Source organism: Miniopterus schreibersii (assembly GCF_964146895.1).
Source record: "Miniopterus schreibersii genome assembly, chromosome: 16".
NCBI lineage: Eukaryota > Metazoa > Chordata > Mammalia > Chiroptera > Miniopteridae > Miniopterus > Miniopterus schreibersii.
The window spans coordinates 1,304,469-1,325,203 of record NC_138116.1 but is presented as its reverse complement, the minus strand read 5'-3'; the positions used below and the strand labels follow the sequence as shown (position 1 = coordinate 1,325,203).

At 59.9% G+C, this 20,735-nt stretch overlaps 1 protein-coding gene across 1 annotated transcript in view; it reads left to right on the top strand.

Annotated features, from left to right (window-relative positions):
* RNF213 (ring finger protein 213) overlaps nt 1-20,735 on the top strand; it is a 68,817-nt gene that overhangs the window by 36,356 nt on the left and 11,726 nt on the right. Inside the window, exons 29-54 of the mRNA XM_081161984.1 lie at nt 687-823; nt 1,232-1,327; nt 2,346-2,464; nt 3,199-3,306; nt 3,698-3,843; nt 4,162-4,315; nt 4,489-4,627; nt 6,332-6,523; nt 6,892-7,037; nt 7,642-7,802; nt 8,290-8,496; nt 8,827-9,008; nt 9,624-9,744; nt 11,286-11,386; nt 11,498-11,680; nt 13,028-13,197; nt 13,290-13,392; nt 13,789-13,900; nt 14,478-14,688; nt 14,885-15,075; nt 15,997-16,119; nt 17,139-17,249; nt 17,603-17,845; nt 18,397-18,478; nt 19,117-19,151; nt 19,873-19,967. Coding sequence (XP_081018110.1) covers nt 687-823; nt 1,232-1,327; nt 2,346-2,464; nt 3,199-3,306; nt 3,698-3,843; nt 4,162-4,315; nt 4,489-4,627; nt 6,332-6,523; nt 6,892-7,037; nt 7,642-7,802; nt 8,290-8,496; nt 8,827-9,008; nt 9,624-9,744; nt 11,286-11,386; nt 11,498-11,680; nt 13,028-13,197; nt 13,290-13,392; nt 13,789-13,900; nt 14,478-14,688; nt 14,885-15,075; nt 15,997-16,119; nt 17,139-17,249; nt 17,603-17,845; nt 18,397-18,478; nt 19,117-19,151; nt 19,873-19,967 — 3,668 coding nt within the window. The remainder of the gene's footprint in view (nt 1-686; nt 824-1,231; nt 1,328-2,345; nt 2,465-3,198; nt 3,307-3,697; nt 3,844-4,161; nt 4,316-4,488; nt 4,628-6,331; nt 6,524-6,891; nt 7,038-7,641; nt 7,803-8,289; nt 8,497-8,826; nt 9,009-9,623; nt 9,745-11,285; nt 11,387-11,497; nt 11,681-13,027; nt 13,198-13,289; nt 13,393-13,788; nt 13,901-14,477; nt 14,689-14,884; nt 15,076-15,996; nt 16,120-17,138; nt 17,250-17,602; nt 17,846-18,396; nt 18,479-19,116; nt 19,152-19,872; nt 19,968-20,735) is intronic.

The window sequence follows — 20,735 nt, the reverse complement described above, 5'->3', positions numbered from 1 at the left end:
TCTGCGGGAGATGGGGGAGTCTGGGGATGACTCCCTGGGTTCTTCCTTGGGTGGCTGGAGGTTTGGTTCATCACAGTAGACAATCCTGGAGCGAGCAGTGAGTGGGGGGGGGGGTAAATTCCATTTGGTGCCCCTCTAACACCCAGGTAGACGTGAATGTCTTGCAGTTGGATCCAGGAATTGGAAGCTCAGTGGTAAGGCCAGCCTAGAGGCGGGGGTTTGACAGCTGCGAGATCCACACGCCCATAAGGAGTGTTTTGGTTACACTGAGTGGTGTGACCCAGTGGTAAAGGAGAATTGCTGACACTGTAGGAAAGAAGGGGCATCATCGGCTAACTCTATCCAAAAGCATGAAGCAAGGTTGCCAGGGAAGAAATGGCGTTCGTGTGGAGCCCTAAGGGATTGTCAGAATTTCCAGTAGGGACCAAAGCAGGAAGAGATACCGGAGTCTGGGAAGGAGACTCTGTCTTAAAGACAGGGTGTCTTCTCTCCAGTGCTTTCTGATCGTGAGTTCTGTTCCCCTCAGTGCTGCCTCATTTTTTAACAACTCTGGGTTTGGATTCTTTTCTGTCTGTGTGTCAGCGGCACTGCGTTGAGCCCATGGAAGGTACTGGCTAAACATCTTCACGTTTCCAGGATCTGAACCTAGGAGATGTGCAAACAGTTTGCATTCCCTGATTTTGCAGGTTACTACTTTCTCCAGACTGCTTACCATCCATGACTGTGAGGCCTTAGAGTTGGAAGTAAATGGCAGGGCTCTGAAACCCACAGTCCTGTCACTGCAACAGTTTGACACCGAGTACTCATTCCTCAGAGAAGTTCGGTGAGGTCCCCTGCCTTCCCTCCCTCTGGGCTTCATGTTTAGCCACACCGTCTATCATTTGTGTGGCGGGAGTGACCACTGGCACTGTCATCAGCGTTGGTTCGTGAATGTGAGGACTCATGACTCTGAAAAGAACCGTTGTTAAATTCTCCGGTGACTCCGTCATTACCATGTCTTCTGCGTGGAAGCCCTCCTCTGAAACCCGGTCCTCGGATCTCATTCCGCAGCGTTTATTGGGGTTTACCCTTTCTCCCCCGGGTTGCCTGCCTCCTTGGTAGAGGAGAATCCCACCTGGATAGTTTTTTTCCTATGCAGCCCTTATAGTTCCCATTGCTGGGAGGGCGTGGGGGGGCTTTATCACCCACGTTTTAGGTTGGAGAAGTCACTTGCATAATGCCTTTTTTTCAGAAACTGCTTGACCAGCACAACCACATATAAGATCCTCATCATCCAGACGGACTTTGAAAATGGTGTCCACAGTGCCCAGCTTGTTGCTTCAGCCAAGTACGTCTTTTGATATTCTCGGAAGTCACACGGGAAACCCACAAGTTTATCCGGGAGCTCCTAAAGAGTTTCTTCCCTGAAAACGGCGCGTTGCCATAATACACCTAGAAAAATAAAAACAGTCCTTCCCTTTCGTTGTCCCAGTCGTGGGCTAGAGAAACTAAGAAAGAGAAGCTAAAGGAGGACAGCCCACAAACAATACAAAAGCAGGGAGCTGTGGACGCATCACTAACAGAATGTCAGTGGGATGTAAACAAGTTTCCGGAAGAAGCAGACACGTCTAGGTCGTTACTAGTTTTAATCGATAGAATTTGAATTTATCGGCCTAGGGCAGTAGTGGGATGTCCATGATTTCACCTGTATTCATTGGATTTTTAAATAGCGTCGGTAGGGGAAATAGGACGCTTCCAGAACTGCGTTCCTTGTAGCTTCCTGGCGCAGCTCTCTCTGGCCACCGGCTGTCTGTCCGCAGAATCCTGCTTCTTGAAGTGGAAAGTCCTGCTAGACTTGCCCTTGGTGGGATTAGGGAGGCCAATCGAGGACCCCAGGTTAGGGTGTTGTGTTGAATTTTGGTTTCCCCTCTTAAAGAGAATAGAGGCGATCACAAGAGAGGCTGGGTGTCCCCTCTTGGTCTCCTATGTGACCCCTGGAGAAGGTGCCCCTGCCAGTGTGGCTCAGTGGTTGAGTGTCAGCCCATGAACCTGGAAGTCACAGGTTCGATTCCTGGCCGGGGCACAGGCCCGGGTTTAGGCTCGGTCCCCAGCAGGGGGCGCGCAGGAGGCAGCCGATCGATGATGTTTCTCTCTCATTGATGTTTCTCTCTCTCTCCCTCTCCCTTCCTCTCTCTGAAATCAATAATAAAAGACAAAACAAAACAAAAAACCATATATATATAAAATAAAATAAAAACAGAGAAAAGGGAAACAGTGAGGTTGAAAGTGCCAGCTCCCCAGGCACCCTCCAGCCACTTTGGGTTTTGTATATCGGCTTTGGTTTTGCTTGTTTGTTTTAAAAATAGGTATTCTGCTCTAAATGAAATCAACAAGGTACAAGGAAGCAAGGACGGCATCTTCGTCTATTTCATCACGAAACTGTCCAGAATGGAAAGCGGAGCGTCCTACGTGGGATTTCATGGAGGTAGGACCGAAAGTTACGTAAACCGCGTAGGGAGCGATTGGAAATTAGAAGGTACCACAGTCTCTACAGTATTCATTTCAGGGGCAGTTAGACTGGTTACCACCGACTCCTGCTAAAAACACTCGTCTTTGGACGTGTGGCTCCAACACGGCGCTTCCTTTACTGACGTGTAGATAGTCACCCATTGGCCCCTGGCCCCTCGCCGCTGATTGTGTGGGGGTGCGGGGAAGGCAACCCCGACTAACCTGCAGGGACACGCTGATGCCCATTCCTGTTTCGGGGTGCGGGGCAGGCTGTCCTAAATCAGCTCCCTCTCTCGCTCTCTCCCCGCCCTCTCCTGAAGAATGGCTCCCCAGATAGTTACTAGCTGAGAAAGGTGGGATCCTAGGAAGAGGTAAACAACAGTTCACTTTAATAATCCCACAGAGCATGGGAGGCAGCCCCGCCAGCGCCCACAGCCGCGTACTAGTTATGACACGGCAGGTGGGACACCGAATGCGCCAAAGCCCCGCCGCCCTCCCTAGGCCGCCTTTCGGGTTGCTCCTTCCCGGCGGGCACTGATTTCTGGTCAAGGCGCTGAGACGCAGCCTGGGCCGGGGCCTCTGCGCGTGTTCGAGGGTTTAGACTTCAAGACACGGGTCGCTCACCCGCAGCAGTGTGTCCGCCGCCGGGGTGAGAGCCACGTCCCTGCCTCTGATGGATGCGCAGAGACTCCAGTGGCTTTGCTCCCACAGGGCTGTGGCGGTCTGTGCACATCGACGACCTCCGGAGATCCACGGCCATGGTCTCAGACGTGACGAAGCTGCAGGATATGACCATCAGTCAGCTGTTTGACCCAGACAGTACGTCTTAGGGAAAGCCGTTGGGGACAGGGGAGGGCAGGCGTGGTGGCCAGGCCACGCCAGGAGTGCTGTGGCAGACGTGCCGTGGGAACAGGGCCACCACGCATCTGTTACCCTCAGCAGCTCAGGATGGAAAAAGGCCTGTGGGTGTGGGAGGCCGTGGAAGTGAGTGCCTGTGTCGCTTTCTGTTCCTGCCTTGGCCCTCAGAACGCAGCACTGAAGCGAGGGGTTCTTGCTGGAGGACCCTGGGGGCGGACCAGAGGCTGATCTGCATGCCCCGGGCCTCTGCTTGGGGACCCCCCTGCAGCTGGGGGCACGTAGCTCACGGGCACGGAGCTGGCGCCCAGGCCGTCTTCCAGGCAGTAGCTTGAAGGCATTGCTTCTGTTGCAGCCACGGTGGGACACGGGGCCAGGGACAGCCCTGAGGAGGTGATGGAAGTGGACACTGACGAACCAGGGGCCCCGGCCGAGGTGGACATGGAAATGGACATTTCCAAGGCAACAGAAAGCAACGCCTCTGAGCCCCTGAGAAGCCATGTGAGTTCAGCTCTCGTTCCGTGGGCCTCCCGGGAGCTGCTGGGCACCCCCGGGAATCCAGGGAGGAGACACAGCGGAGGGGTTAGCCCAGCACCTCTTCCTTCCGCACTGTGTGTGCAGGCGAAGCCCCCGGGCAGGGCCTGACGTGGGCCCTTCCCGCCGTCTCCTGGCTGAGCCCTGGTTCTAAGAGGAGCCGGGCCGGTGGATGACGGGGACCTTTGCCCAGGATGTGCCCTGCGTGTGCCCTGGGCCCCCATGTCCAGCTGGGCCTCGCCCGCGTGCAGGTGGCTCACAGGAGCTTGGCTGTGTCCGTGACAGGCACCAGCCCTGGACAGCGGCAGCCTGCTGCGCAGCTGCATACAGAGCGCGGTGGGCCTGCTCCGGGACCCGAGCGAGCGCAGCCAGCGCAACATGAGGCGGGTGGAGGTTCTGCTCGGCCTCCTCGCCGAGGACGCGGCCGGCGGGGGCAAAGGTGAGTCTCCGGGGCCTCGGCGCGGCTCGTCCTCGGGAGTGGACCTGCGCCCTCTGCAGCTACTCCGGACCTGGCCCGGCCGCGGGAAGGCCGCTGCCCTCCAGGTGGCACCGCGGGGCCCAGCACAGGGTCCTGGCAGGCGGCCAACGCACGTCCCCTCTGCCACGTTGCAGCCACTTTCTTCCGCGTGGCCCAGATGCGCCTCCACGACCTCCTGAGGAAGCAGGAGGACAGCTCTGTGCTCGGCCGGAGGCACTGGGTGGTGCAGGAGGCCTCCAACCCCGACGCCCTCCAGGAGGCGGGCACGTTCAGGTACCTGATCACAGACGCCCGGAGGGGCGGAGACGGGGCTGTGGCGGGCGGTGGCAGCGACCGGCTGCCAGGCAGCACATGACAGGCAGGGTGGATGACAGGCAGGCGGCGGGTGACAGGCGGGCCGGCTCGGGTCCCCTCCCCACGGTGGTCAGGGCGCCTGATGGTTCTTTCTCTGAGCGATTCAAAGTGGCCTTTTTTTCCCTCTCTCTCAAAAAAAGTACAAGATGGGCTGGGTGGCGGTTGTGTGGGGTTTGCCGGCTCCTCCCTCCCCTCGCGCGTGTCACACCCGCTCTCGGAGGCTGTAACCGTTGCTGGCGCGTCAGGGGCCACGGAGCGGGCGCTGTGTCAGGTTTTGAACCGGGTGACCCGTGGAGGGAGGGAGAGAAACCACTTCCCCGACCTCGCGCGTGGGGCGACCTGATAGCTGCGCAGACAAGGCCTGGAGAGCTCCCTGTCGTCCGTGGTCCTTTCTCCATAAAACCCCTTTCTTGGGACTGGCCCACAATGACCTGTGTGGCCCGGACCCCAGGGGGACGGCCCACCGCCCCTCCTCGGCGGGCCTGTCGTCGCCCCCGCCCATCGCTGTGGCCCGCGGCTCCGCCGTCGGTGACCGAAGGTTCCGCTCAGCCGCAGCCCCTCGGGCCCGGCCGCCCCGACTCTGCCCGACGCAGCGGGAGCTTAATGCAACCGCGGGGTTGTTACCACGGGGGTTTTTCTATTTTCTTTTTCCCCCAATTTTCCTTAATTTCCTTCCCAATTATACTTTCTGAGTAAGGAATTTTGTTAGATGCAGACCTAGGAAGGTTTTGATTTCCCGTGGCTGCGCCTATGGACTTTACTACGTACTTAATTTTACGTGAATTCTCCTTAAAGCCCGGGATTTCAGTGCCCCCTTCTCCCCGCCGTGTCAGCTACTCTACTTCCCTGCTTGCCGGGTGCCCAGAGGGGTCGGGCAGCCCCCCTGCCCCCCTCCGCTGTTCGCTGCAGCCTTGGGACCGGCGGGTCGGAGCTGCATGCGTTCAACTCCTGCGCCTGGTGTCCGGCATCACATAGAGCTCTGGGGCCAGCTGGCCCCTGACCACAGCCTTGGGGACCGACTGTTCACCATCCATGCGTTTGGGACTGAAGCCCTTTGGAGTAAAGAGTCCAAATCCTGGTGGTCCTTACGCTCGGGGTTTTCCAACGCCCAGAGCCGAGTCCGCACACCTGCGGGGTGACAGCTTCCCCCGTCAGGTGCCGTCTGGCCCCCCGCAGCCGGCGTTTCCCTTTCCCTTTCGTAGCCTTGAGCTCTGTCTCTAGTTCGGCATTTTTCCCCCTCGGATCAAGGGATCTCTGTGACCACTGTCACCCTTTGTTTCCTTGGTAGATGGTTTTGAATTCTCTCCAGCTCCCTACGTACCACTAAAAACCAAAGTGTGTATTTCTTCTTTCGAATGTAGAGCCTGCACTTTCCTCCCCAATATTAATTAAGCAGCAGTCGATTTCTTATGCTTTACCGCCAGAATTTTTAAGTGAATTATAGCTTATTATGTATAAACATAGTTATAGCAACAGGGTAACGTTAATACAGGCGATCAAAGTTATACGTCAGTACTCAGATCTAGGGCACAAAACCGCCCGCGACAAAGACGGACTCGGACAGCCGTGTGCTTCCTGCCGGGACCGCTCCAACCCGCCTGCGCCCCCGTCTCCCCACTGCAGGCACGCCCTCTGGAAGCGGGTCCAGCGTGCTGTGACCCCCCTGCTGGCCAGCATGGTGTCTGTCGTCGACAGAGACGGCAACCTGGAGCTTCTGGCCACACCCGACACTCCATCCTGGGCGCGGGAGCTTTGGATGTTTATTTTCAGGGACGTCAAGCTGCTGCACATCCCTCTCGTGGAGAACAGGACCAGGTGACTCGCGGACGGTCCGCGGCGGGGGGGGGGGGGCCCGGTGTGGCGCCGTCTGAGTGCACTGTCCCGCGTGGGGTGACACAGGCGCTGACTTCAGAGTCGCCCTGACGTTGGCGCTCCCCGCGGCCCCGCGGGCTCCGGGAGCTGGGCTCTGAGATACCTGGGCCTCTTCTCCGCCCGTCTCACTTCCCTGCCCTCGAGCCTGGTGCAGCCAGCGCCGCACAAGGTCGTCCTTCAGAGCCGAAGCCCGAGCCGGGAGACCCAGTGGGCTGTCTGTAGCCTCAGGAGCCCGGTCTTGACCAGAAGCACCGCTTCAGGGGTGGCTCCTGTCCTGTGTCCCGAGTGACGTCTCACTGGCCCAACTGCAGGTCCAAGAGCGAGATGTCCCACATCCTGGTGCAGAGCCACGGGTGCCTCCCTGAGAGCGGCTGCAACGCCGTCCCGTTCAGCTGGAGGATCCGGGACTACGTGGAGGAGCTGTGGGTGCAGGCCCAGTACATCTCCGAAGCCACAGGTGTGCCCGGGGACCCTGGAGGGGCAGTTGGGGCAGCAGGAGAGCCCGTTCTGAGGCTCCTGGACAGCTGGGGCCCTGGGCTCAGGAGGGGTCTGCTGGCGGTGAGAGCACAGGGCCTTCGTCCAGGCCGCCTGTCCGCCTCCCCCCGAGCCCGCCGCGCCTTGCAGCGCTGTCACATGCCAAGTGACCTGGCCGTCGGCGTTCCAGGGAAACCAGTATCTGCAGGCGCCTTGGGAAAAGCCACCTTTCACAATGAAATAACCTCTTCAAAGTGGACTTACAAGTGCTGCCTTTCAGAAATACAGGCCGAGATACTTGAAGATGAGCTTGTTTTTCTAAGTAATCGTCCTGTCTCAGGTCCTCTTACCCCTTTGGGGCTCGTGAGGCTGTTTGTGACCAACATTCTGCCTTCGTGTCCGTCGTTCCTCTGAAAAATATCGAAGGCGTCTAGAAACGGTCCTAGAATCAGGCCCCCGCTGCCCCCTGGGCCGTGGAGTGGACCCTGACCCGCCGGGCCTGTCCGCAGAGCAGCAGGGCCCGCGGAGGCCCCGTGCCCCGAGCGCGGGTCGCGTCCTCACGCCCGGCTCCCCGCGTCTCCCCGCAGGGCCGGGAGCGGCCAGGAAGCTGGTGGAGATCTTCGCGCAGACTCCCCTGGGCCGCTTCCTCGCGGGGCTGCGGGCGGAGGAGCAGCCGGAGCTGCTGCAGGGCTACCTGAGGGACTTCCTGCTGTTGACCATGCGGGTGTCCACGTGTCGGGAACTGGAGGTGAGGACCGCAGGCCCGGGGCTGTGGGACAGATCGTGGGCCGGAGGGGCAGAGCGAGGACGCCGGTGTGCGCCACCCGGCCACACCCACAGCCCCCGCCGGGCCCCTAAAGCATGGAGCTTTCTAGGAGCACGACCAAGTCCGCCCATTTCCCTGGAACTGCTTCTTTTGAAATGTTTCGTTTCTCTTGAAGAAAACTAGGCAAATATTTAACTGTTACGGGATGATGGTAATAACAGAAATTTCAGTGGAAAGACGGTATTTCTTTTAAACTCCAGGATGTAAAGAAGGAAGGCAACGTATTTGAGAACAAATACCAATATGATGAATTAATAAAGTATTCTTCGGGATCCATAAGGAAATCCCCCAATTTTAAAAAATGAGTGAAAGTTATAAACCAGCTGCGTGTGTGTCTGTGTGTATCTGTGTGTGTGCGTGTGTGCGAGATATTTACAAACACACACTGAGAGCCTGCGTCTCACCCCAGTTCCTGCAGATGGCCCTGTGGTCCTGCCTCCGCCAGCTGAGCGAGGGAAGCCCCGAGGAGGAGCTCTCTCTCCCGTGGGTGCACCTGGCCTATCAGCACTTTCGGATCCGGCTCCAGAACTTCTCCAGAATCCTGACTATCCACCCCCCACTTCTGGACAGCCTAGCCAGAGCCTCATTGTGCCAGGACTTGGCTGGACCTGAGATGGTGAGGCCCCTCCTGGGACAGTTAGTGCTCCCAGCCAGGGCGCGGTCTTCCTGGGCGGGTGGGAGGTGCTCTCAGGCCACCCCAGGGGGAAGGCTGACGGGCCCCTCTCCACGTGGGAGACTCCTGCACCCGGCATGTACGTGGGTGCATCTCAGATGTTAAGACACATCTAGCCGGTGCCTGCTGTGTTCCAAGACAGTCAGAGGAGGCTGCGAGCCGGGGTTCTGAGCACACACCAGGCTAGCAGTGGGGCCTCTGGCGTTGGGATTTAGAGCCGCCAAAGGGACGGAGGGATCCACTGAATCACAGGCCTGCCCTCCATCTCCGCAGACCCTGGATGTGTTTGCAGCGGTGGCCTGTACCGAGATGCTGACCCGGGACCTGCTGAAGCCCAGTCCGCAGGCGTGGCTGTGGGTGGTGAAGAACCTGACCGTACCCCTGGAGCTCCTCTGCTCTGACGGCTACGTGCAGGGCCACGGGAGCGGGGCCAGCAACATCATCAAGGAAGTCAGGTGAGCTTCCGGAGCTGGCGCTCAGGGTCCCTGTCACTGGTGCCCCCCAGGGACTGCTGAGTCCTGGGCACGTCGGGGGGGAAACGAAAAGACCCAGTACCGCTGCGTGGAGGAACCCTCTCCTTGGAACCTCACTTCTTACGGCTGTGGAGCCCACCCGATGCCAGGCTCCACAGCGGTGCTGGAGACACAGAGAAGAAACGCATTCAGGGGGTGCAGGAGTGACGGGGTGACAGAGAGGCGAGCAGTGCTGTGCTCCCATGGCAGGATTGCGGTGCCCATGGAGCAGCTGGGAAGGACCCCAAACAGGATTTGGGGTTGGGGGGCAATCAGGGCAGTCATTCCAGGGGAAAAGTCCTGTGCCGGCCTTATGGGCACGGTGGGACTCACCAGGCACAGGCTGAGACAAGAATGTGTGACACTGAGGTACATCCATGAGGGGTGGAGTGGCAGACAAACGTCATGGAGGTTGGGCCCCACAGCACGGGGCTCACACCAGTCTGCCTTCGCCTGCACCCCAATCCGTGGCTCATCTCCCTACCCCAGTGCCCCCTCCTCGTGACATCTCAGGCTCTTCCGTCAGAGCTGAGCGGGGGGGTCACCCTCTCTTGACAGAAGCCACTGGACTCGCATTTTCTCCGTCGCGCTCTTCGTGGAGCATGTGCTCCTGGGGATCAAGAGCCACACGCCTGAGCTGCAGGAGCTGGTGACCGGCTACGTCTTCTCACTCGATAAGGTGAGCGCTCGGGCTCCACTTGGCAGGCGAGGGTCCGCCTGTCCAAGATGAAGAATGACCGAGGCACAACCTGACCTCTGTCTGCAGGGCAAGGTACTCCTTGCAGCTCCGACAGTTTTAGCTAAAGTACAAAGGAAAGCCATAGCTTAACAGAGAGAGTGGGCGGGAGGAGGAGAGAGACAGAGACAGAGAGAGGGAGAGAGAAACATCCATGTGTGAGAGACACGTCAGTGGGTTGCCTCTTGCACTCACCCCAACTAGGGTTGGGGGATTGAACCTGCAACCCCTGTACATGCTCTTGACCGGGAATCAAACCCATGACCCTTTGGTGCACAGGCTGATGCTCTGACACTGAGCCACACCAGCCGGGGCAGTTCTCCATGTTGACCGTTGGGTCCTGTGCCTGCCCTGAGTGCTCGGTCAGTGTGGATCCTTGCATGGAAGCTACTCATGCAGAGAATGGGAGGGGGGAGGAGGGGCTCCGCCCAGGCTCCAGGGGCCCCAGACCAGCCAGGCCACCACTTGCAAAAAATTGGAAACATTCTAAAAGCCCAACAGCGGAAAACAGGTAACTAGTGTACCCATCGGATGGTACCATCCGCAGTGACTGTGTGTGAGGGGGACCCACACGAAGCCATGACGAGAGCAGGCTGCCGAAGCTTAGATACAATGTGACACAATGTTTAAAACCACTCAAACAGTAACAGTATCTTTAGGCTGCAAACAGGTGTCCCGTTCTCTCCGGCAGGGGAGGGATACACTTGCAGTGCAACTTTGTAACATTTTGTTTCTTTAAAACGCCATCTGATGAATGTCAGAGGGATGGAGGAGGGCAGGTGGGTGGAGGGGGAGAGAGTAACCAAAGAATTTATATGCAGATATGCACAACCCAAGGACACGGACAGTGGTGGGGAGGGGGGTGGGACGGGGTGGAACGGGTCATTGGGGAGAAAAAGGGACATCTGTAATATTTTAAACAAAAATTAAAAAAAAAAAAAAAAAAGCCATCTAGCTTTCGGTTGGTGTGGCTCCGCTGGTTGAGGGTTGTCCTGTGTAACAAAAGGTCACTGGTCTGATTCCCAGCCAGGGCACGTGCCCAGGTTGCGGGCTCCGTATGGGAGGCACCCGATCAATGTTTCTCTCTCACATAAATGTTCTTCTCTTACTCTCTCCCTCTCTCTGTAAAAAAGAAACAAAAGTGATCTAAAGCCAATGCTCCCTCGCCAATAAGATTTCTTAAAGCTTGGCGGTAGCTACACAGGCGGTCGTTATATTATCATTTAATGTTTGAAATCTCACAGTGGGAGGAGGGGCGAGACCTGGAAAACAGAGGAAGAAGGGGAAATTGGAGGTTCAGGATGGCCCCCCTCTCCCAAAGCAGCACCGTCCCAAAGAGCATTCAGAGTGAACGACACGGCCGCGCCCACCTAAGGCCTCACCCTGTGGGTGGGCACTGCAGTCCTGGCAGGGGGAGGCTGTATTCGTTGCCCGGGGGGTGTCCTCGCCCGACCCTCCCCCTGCTCACCGCCTTCCTTCTGCAGTGTCTGCAGGGGGACTCGGACATCAAGACGCTCCGGCCCTTTGTAGCCGTGATGACCACTCTCCGTGAGTGTGAGGACCGCGCCAGCAAGACCTTCTCCCGGTGAGCTCTGCTGCTGGGGCTCCACAGGGGCGAGAAGTCGGGACCTCTGGGGTTTCTGGCGTCCCCCCACCTGCTTCTGCACCGGCACTGACTGCCGTCCTTGGGTCCCAGGTTCGGGGTCCAGCCGTGCCCCGTCTGCCTGGGAGACGTGCGCAGCCCCGTCTGCCTGCCCTGCGACCACGTGTTCTGCCTGGACTGCGCCAAACGCTGCCTCACCGTGGGGCAGATGAACTGCCCCCTGTGTTTAACCGAGCTGCCCGACGGCTTCTCTCTGGAGGTTTCCCAAGAGAAGAGGTAAAACCCTCTTTTCTCTCCGGGAAGCTTTTCCTTCCTTTTTTTTCTAACACGGTATTCAGAAATTTAACGCTGCTGACCTTAGAAATCCCGACTGCGGGTACCGGTCCCGGGAGAGACGCTGTGCCCTCCCCCCCCCGCCTCGGGGCTGCTGTCTCCCCAGGACACACGCGGGTGTAGATTTGGGAGGCGGCGAAAGAGGCGATCAACCAGGAAGTCACGGGTTGTGCGAAGCCATCACGGGAGACCCACGGGATGTGGGCGGTTATCCTCCTGCTGTGTCACTGCCAGGCACAAGCCGTGGCCCGAGGACGAGCCAGCTCTGGGCTCTGCTTTTGGGGGGCAGGTCTTTCCAGTTAGCGGGGGCCCCGTGGGCCTAGCGGCCTCAGCGCGCTCGGGAGGGCTTGGCTGCCTCCCTCCCCTCCCTTTGGGGGCGAGCCCGTCGGATGTTGACGGTGTGGCTGGTGGGTCCGATGCTCAGAGTGTTCCTAGGAAGAGACGAGTGCGAACTGCCTGGTGCACTTTTCCAGGCCGGCTCTAGTCAACATCGGGAGACACTTGCATCTTTTTTGATTTAAAAAAGCAAAATGCCGCTCTGGCCGGTGTCGCTCAGTGGTCAGAGCAGGGTGAGAGGAACCTTTTTCCTACCAGGGGTCATTTGGATATTTATAACATCGTTTCAGACCATACAAAATTAGCTTAAGAATTAGCCATGACAAAAAGCTCTTAGATTTATTGAAGTTTGAGTCCTGCCTGCGGTTCCCTGGGCAGGGCCAGACCCAGTGATTCTGTGGGCTGGACGTTCCCCACCCCTGGGTTGGAGCATCGCCCCACGCACCGAAAGGTCTTGGGTCTGACTCCCGGTGAAGGGCAGGTACCTGGGTTGCAGGCTCGATCCCTGGCCCCAGTCGGGCTGCGTGCCCGACACAGCCCATCGATGTGTCCCTCTCATGTCGGTCCTCACATCCATGTTCCTCTCTCTATAAAAAAAAAATCAATGGAAAAAATATCCTTGGGCTCTGCCTATGTGGCTCAGCAGTTGAGCATCGACCGAGGATCCAGGCGATCGTGGTTCGATTCCCGGTCGGGACACAGGCCCGGGCCGCGGGCTCGATCCCCACCAGGGGACGTGCAGGACGCAGCCGGTCAATGACTCTCATCATGGATGTTTCTCTCTCTCTCCCCCTCTCTCTTCCTCTCCCTCTGGAATTAATAAAAATATATTTAAAAAAACACACACCAAAACCCAAAAAACATCGAAATGCTGTCCGTATCCCAAGCACCACGTGCGGAAGGAACCCAGGCCCTCCCCACGCGCCTTTGACTGTGGTTTCTGCCCATCCCCAGGGCCGCCATCGAGAAGCACGCCCACTTCCGACGCCTGTGCATCGGCTTCTTTGTGGACCTGGTGTCCACCATGTGCTTCAAGGACAACTGTCCCCCGCACAAGGACGTGGTCCAGACTCTGCTGTCCTTGCTGTTTGTGCAGAAGAAGCCCCTACGGGTCATGCCCCAGGGTACGCCACGCTCCCGTAGACCTAAGCGCCCAGCCCCCTCGCTCGTGCGTCCCACGCGGACGCTGGGCTCACCTGTCTCTCTCTGGTTGAAGAGCGCTGCTGCGAACACACGAAGGCTCTGTCCCCATTTGACGACGTCGTGGACAAGACGCCCGTCATCCGCTCCGTGGTCCTGAAACTGCTCCTGAAGTACAGGTGGGCGCCAGGGTGGACGCGGTCCACACCGCCATGACGTCGGGGACACGACAGCCAGGGGCGGGAAGGGGGCCGGGCGACGGGGCTCGGCCGGGTGCCGCGTCCGTCTGGACTCCTGGGGAGCCTGTGAGGTCACGACTATTTTTTAAACAATACGAGGATGCTTCGCCCGTTTCAACACGTGGGCGTGGGTGTCGCCGTTCCTGCCGCGGCGACGGTGTTTCACGTTCCTCCGACCTTGCGCCAGAACGTTTCCAGCAACGTCGGGCCGCGTGCCCCAGCTACATGGGCAGGTTGCGAGGGCGCTAAGCGGGCTCCCCCCGCGTTTCCCCCGTTTTTGCAGAGTGGGTTTTCGGACCTGCGGTGACCAGGCCTGACGCCTCTCTCTCCCCGCAGCTTCCACGAGGTGAAGGACTACATTCAGGACTACCTGTCCCAGCTGGAGCAGAGCGCGTTCGTGGCCGAGGACAAGACGGAGCTGTACCTGCTCTTCAGCAGCTGCCTGGAGGTGAGCTCGCCGCCCCCTGCGCCTCTTTCCCGGGCTCGGCGGGCCACGCGCCGTGTGCAAAACGGGAACGTGCTTCTGGAAGCTCACGGGCGTGAGTTTAGTCGGGAAAACAAGCCGGCGCCGTGCTCCACGTAGGAGCCAGGGACCGCGGCTGCTGCCCTCGGTGACGGCCTGAGCTGGTGCCGCCTGAGCGAGGCCCAGCCCCGGGGGACGCAGCCCTGGGGCTGGCGGAGCTCAGCGCGGGGGGAGGGGGGCGACGAGCCCCTGCAGTCGCATCCCCCTCGTATTTGGGGGTGCAGGGTGCAGTATCCCCCCTGCCAGGCCGGCTCAGCGGGTGGAGCACCCTCCCGCGCACCGGAAGGCTGCGGGTCCGATTCCCGGTCAGGGCGCATACCTGGGTTGGGGCTTTGATCCCGGGGGGCGGTGCCAGCTGGAAGCCACGGCCCGCGTTTCTCTCCCTCTCTCTCTCTCCCCCTCTTCCTGTCTTGTAGGATCAATAACAAAATGTTCAAAATCCTCTGGTGAGGGTTTTAAAAAAATTAAGAGGAACAATATTCTTTTGTGTCTGATTCCCTAGGACTCGATGCACGAGGATAGTGCTCTGTCCACCAGCGATGGCGCGAAATGCCTCAGGGAGGGCGCCCAGTTCCTCCGGGAGTGTCTGCCCAGGAGGCGGGCCCGGGACGCCGCCCGCGAGGCCTCGGTGGAGCACCTGCAGGAGATGGCCAGGATCCGCCTCTGCCTGGACAGGGCCGCCGAGGTCCTCGCCGAGCTCCGGGAGGGCTCGGGCAAGTCCTCCCCGCACCCCTCCTCGCCTCTGCTCGGAGACCCCGTTGTCTGGAGACTCGGGGAGTGTGGGCGCCCGGTCCTCGGGATAATACCCGCCTCCTTCTCAAGCGGTGGCTTACCCCGCGGTCCTGTTTCGGGGCTTCGTGCCGGGGACAGTGACGACCATGCTGACTGCTTCCTCCTCGACCCCTGCAGAGCCGACCAAGGACCAGCAGCAGTACCTGCGGCAGGTGGAGCTCTTCTGCACCCAGGTGCAGAACGACTGGTACCGGGTGTACCTGGTGAGGAAGCTCGCGAGCCAGCAGGGTTTGGAGTTTGTGCAGAGTTTCTCCCGGCCGCGCCACCCGGCCCAGTGGGTGTTTCCCAAGGAAGTCATCGAGCGGCAGGTGAGGAGCCTCCCCGAAGCCCTGGGGCGGCCACGCCTTGGGCACCACGTCCCTCCCTCCCTGCCCCCCACCCCCTCCCGCTCCGGGAAAGGTGGCGCCTGGGCCCCGGTGACCTCCCCTGGCCGTGACCTGGAGCCGCCCGCCCGCCCGCCCGCCGTAGGGAAAGGGCGTGTGCGTGTTCGGGCTGCTGCCCTCATGCCCCTGCCAAGCTGGCGTTGGCATCGCTCCTGATGGAGCTGGACACAGAGGAAGCAAGGAAAGGCTCCGTGGCTGTGCTTTCCACGCAGTGGAAGGGCCTCGGCTCGCGGGCCAGGCCTTGCTGTCCTCGGCAGGCGGAGATGGGGGCACCGGGAGTCATTTTTCCTCCAGGCCTCTCAGTGGACCTCTCCTTGTGTGCAGAAGTGAAAACGTTCTTACTGTCCTGGGCTATAGAAATGGCACTATGAACCCTGGCTGTTTTTCAAATTTTGTTTTTATTGATTTTAGAGAGACAGGAAGAGAGAGGGAGAGAGAGAGAGAAACATCGGGATGAGAGTATCACGGATCGGCCCCCGACTGGGGATCGAGCCCTCAGCCCGGGCATGTGCCCTGACCGGGAATCGAACCGTGACCTCCTGGTTCCTGGGTCGATGCTCAACCACTGAGCACGTAGGCCAGGCAACCCTGGCTGTTTTTTCTGCCACCTGGAGCTTAGATTGACATAGTGATGTCCCTTGGGCTCCGGAGTGCCTGCGAGTGAGACAGGCCGCCGCTGCGAGGCTGCCTCGCCTCCCCGCCCTCCGCCCACCCCCCGGCCTCGCCCTGCCTCGGGCCAACCGGAACCCCAGTTCCAGGCCGTCAAACCTCCAATGGTTACCCGGTTCCTTGCTAAACATCCCCACGGTCCCCGCTGTTATGAACCCTGTGTTCCTGGGGTTGCAGGAGGCCCAGCCCAGCCAGATGGATCGCTACCTGGTGCACGGACCGGAGTACAAGGCTCTCCGGGACACGGTGGGCAGAGCCGTCCTGGAGTGCAGGCCCGAGGCCATCGCGGCCGCCCTGGAGGTAGGACAGGTCCAGGCTCCTCCGCACAGAGTGGGGCCCCTCAGAACGTGCTCTTTCCCCGGTTATGTCAGACGACGCTGTGGAAGGTGCCCAGAGGGTGGCAGCCACTCTGGGAGTCACAGGCCTGTGGCCTCCGTGGCCCACCCGGCCAACCAGGACAGTGGCCGTTGTCGAGCTGGGTGCACAGACCTGCTCGGCCTCACGGACCCGCCGAGGCCATCCGTGTTGTCGGGTGCTCTGATGTGTCTGCGTTCGTCACGTCCCCTCGGATCACGTCCTCCAAGATCGCTCTGATGGGACACGTGCGGGCATGGCCAGCGGTGCTCACGTCCCAGTAGCCACAGTCCTGTGTGTGCTGGTCACGAGTGCACGTGACCCTGTGTGTGCCCGTTTTGAGAAAGATGCAAGGTTTTGAGAACCTCACTTCTGTTGTTGTTACTCCTCACCTGAGGGTGTTTTTTCCATTGACTTTTAGAGAGAGTGTAAGGGGGGGAGAGAGGGATAGATGGATGGATGGATGGATGGATGGATGGATGGATGGATGGATAGATAGATAGATAGGTGAGATCGACGGGTTGCCTCCCACACTCGCCCCGGCTGGGACCGGGAATCAAACCCGCGACCCTTTGGTCCACAGGCCGAAGCTCTAACCACTGAGCTGCCGGGCAGGCCTAGAGCCTCATCTTTAACGTGTTCCGACCTGGCTTCCTTCTTGAGTCCCGTTTACCCTGACGCTGTGCCAGGGAAAGAGGGAACCTTTCCTGTGCCCAGGAAGCATTTCGGGGACCAGTGACGCCATCAGAAAGGGGACAGACGGGGATCTGTTGCTCTGTCACGAGACTCCCGGTGCCCGCGCCCTGAGTTCAGTGACTGCTTTATGAACTTCGCAGTCTCAGAGCCGTTGCCCGCGGGTGCAGGGCGCAGGGTCTCGGAAAAGTCTTCCCCCCTCACGGTTTGGGAGCCCGTGGGCAGCGCTGGACCACACGGCCGAGCCCCCCTTGCTGTCCTTGCTCTCCCAGGCCTGCGGCGGCTCCCGGGCTCAGCGGGCTGTGTACCTACTGCTGGCGCTTTTCCGAGAGGTCTCCACCCTGTACAGGGCCCGCAGCGCCCGCCTGCACCCCAAGCCGGAGGTGAGTGCCGGCCTCCGGGGCCGTGGACTTTCCGGGAAGGAGGTTTTCTCCCGTCTCACGTGGAGGGGCTGCTTTCTGTGTTACTCAAAGCTTCTAGAACTATAGTTAAAACAGAAGTCAGGGCCGTAAGATCCCATTTATTGGCCAGAGCGGAACATGGGAACGCGTGCGGGGGCCTGGGGTGCGGTCTGCACAGGGACCTGCCCCTGCCCGGACGGGCCCCTCCCCCGGCGGCGGCTCAGCCCCGTTTCCCGTGATGTTCGACGGGTGTTTGGTGTCAGGACGCGCGGCTGACCCAAAAGCACGGCGTCGTCTCCCTCACGTTTCGATGCTGAACCACGTTCTCCTGTCAGGGACGCGAGGCCCTGAGCAAGTTCGTTGAAGAGAGCCAGGCCCTGCCCGCTGACGCGAGAGATTTTGCGCTCTCCCTCGTGACCAACGCCCTGCCCCTGCTGAGGATGGAGGGCCCCCGGGACGGCCACCTCGATGACACCGTGGCGGAAATGGCCGTCCATGCTGCGACCGTTCTCCTCTGCGGACAGGACCGCGTCCTGGAGCCCCTGAGGAACTTGGCCTTCTCCCCAGGCACCATGGGGGTAAGAGCCCCCCGAGCCCGCCGGCTGCGCGGTGGCCACGTGGCGGGGTGTCACGCAGACCCCCAGCCTGTGCGGGGCCACCGCTGACCTGTTCACGCTCTCCAGGCCCTGTCGGCCTCTGTCGCAGCCGATCCCTAGTCCACGGCGATGGAGAGAATCTTCCCTCGCCCCCTGAGTCTCCAGAGAGCTGTTATATTTTCTTTCTTTCATTTAAAAAAAAGTATGTTTTTATTGATTTTTTAGAGAGAGAGGGAGACAGAGAGAGAGAGAGAGAAACATCAATGTGGAGAGAGAGCCATCGATCGGCCGCCTCCCGCCCGCCCCTGCTGGGCATCGAGCCCGCAGCCCGGGCCTGGGCCCTGACCGGGAATCGAACCAGCGACCTCTCGGTTCCGGGGCCGATGCTCAGCGCGGAGCCACGCCGGCCCGGCTGTGGCGTTTCCTTCACAGGCAGCTCCTGAGGTCAAGCGGAAAGGAAACCGGGTGTTCCCGCCTTTGCTGTCTCCTGCCTGCGCCGCTGAAGCGAACGCTGCTCTCTCGTATTTTTTCAGATGGCGTATCTCCCGACGATGCCCGAGGACCTGCTGGCTCAAGCCAGACACTGGGAGGGGCTGACACGCGTCCACTGGTACAGTAAGTGTTGGCGTCTGGGACGGTCACGGTCCTGAGTTTCGACAGACTTCCCAGCGCCACATGCGCCGTCGGCGTAGAGCAGGGCCCGTTGCGGCCGGCGCCGTGGGTGCTGCGGCAGGACATGGGTGACCCTCGTCCCGTCCTTCCTGGTCTCGGGAGGCCTGCGGGACGTGCTTCCCTCCCCTGGAAGCAGGGGGCCTGGGAACCCCGCCCGAGGCTCGGCCGAGCACAGGCCAGCGCTTGACCCAAACACAGTCCTTTCAGGAAAATGACGCTGGGACACAGAACCGTGTAGCCCTGGCTTTATGTCAGTCCTGCTGGTGACCGAGGAAACGATCCTTTTAAACTAGCTTCAAAAGCTGTTATAAAACGTACTCGTGGCAAAAAACAGAATCCTCAAGAACAGAAGTAAAAGCCCGTCCCCCTGCCGCCCAGAGCAGCCCTGGCCGGGTGTGGAAGCCGGTGTCCCCGGCTCCTTCGAATTCAGCTCAGAGACACTGTCCCACTCGCGCCCGGGACGCCTGCCCTGCGTCCTGCGCGGCGAGGCCGGAGAGGAGACCGCTCGCTCTCCCTCGGCACCGCGGGCGGGTCGTCAGGTGACACCCCACCAGCTCACATGTGCCCTGTTCTTTCAACAGCGTGTCCCCAAGGTCACCTGTGTTCCGTGGGAGAGGTGAGTCTTGGTGTTTGGGGGGCTCAGGTGTGTGTTCCTTCGGGTCTGCGGGGGGCATGGAGGGAGGGAGATGCAGGTGCTGACCTTCCGGGACAACACAGGCCCTGAGGGCTGTTCAGAGTCTTCCAGCTAAGCCTCTCCACGGAGCTCGGGGCGTTCGGCCATCCTCTCAGCCTCAGCTTCGCACACGCGTCTTTGTTGACATATAGACGTCTTTACTGACGTCGGAGAGGACGGGAGAGGGAGGGAGAGAGGAACGTCAATGCTGAGAGTCGTTCATCGGCTGCCTCCCGCTCGGCCCCCACTGGGGGTCAAGCCTGGACCCGGGCCTGTGCCCTGCCCGGGAATCGAGCCGCGGTCTCCCGGCTCATAGGGCTGTGCTCGACCGCTGAGCCGCACCGGCCGGGCCTACGGTTACACTTTGTGGAACAAGATATTTCCCTGATGGGGTTGAGGAGATGCTGTGTTCCTGGTGTCAGAAAACGAAGCCCTGAGACTGGCATTTGGGGGGGGGTGCGGAAAGAGACGCAGCCCGGGAGGGAAGACCGGCTAGGCGCTTTCATTATTCTGTTAGGGAGGGAAAGTCCACATGTGCCCACGTTGAACATAATCTGCATGGAACACATGCACTGCCCCCCAAGTACGTGTGCCGGTGGGCACTCGGGGGCAGCCCTGCCCCGTGCTGAGCCGGCCCCACCTCCGTGGCCCCCCCTCCCCACAGTGCGGCCAGCCCATGGAGCAGAGCATGTGCATCGACTGCGGCCTGCCCGTCGGAGGGGTGAATCACAGGCCCAACGCAGGATTCATCGCCGTCCAGTACGTAAGACTGCCTCCCTCTCGCGGGTCAGATCCTGGGCACGGGCCGTCTCCATTCTAGATGGTAAACTGGCACTAAGCGTGGTGTCACTACGGAGATGCACTTGGACCGGTGACAGGCCGGGTGTCAGGCCGCGGCCCCTGTGGTCAAACCACGGCCACGGGGGTGGGTCTGTCATTGGTTTGCTGGGCTCCTAAATGCAGGCAGAAGACGTATTAGCACTTATTTCTGTTTTTTTTTTTTTGTTTGTCTTCACCCGAGGATATCTTCCCATCGTTTTTAGAGAGAGTGGGAGGGAGGGAGGGAGAGAGAGAAACATCGATATGAGAGAGACACATCGGCTGGTTGCCTCCCTCGCATGCCCCAGCCGGGGCCGGGGATCGAACCTGCAGCCCAGATACGTTCCCTTGATCAGGAATCGAACCCAAGACCCTTGGGGGGGGGGGGCAGATGCTCTAACCACTGAGCCACCCGGGCCAGGGCCACACAGAGCACTTAGGAATGTGAGTGCTTGTTAATGCAGGCGACCTCCCCGTGGCCCGCTCCCCTCCGCGGACAGGAAGGGGCGCTGCCTGGAGGCGGGGCCGGGCCTTTCCGCGGCCGTCAGACAGCCTGGCCACAGATCAGAACAGTCCCACCTGTCGTCTCCCTAAACCACCAGCGTGTCCTGGGACCACCCACACAGGGTGTCCCAAAAAGACGTATACACATGTAATTATTAATTCCAACGTGTTGAGTCTGAAAAGAAAGAAACCTCATTTGAGCTC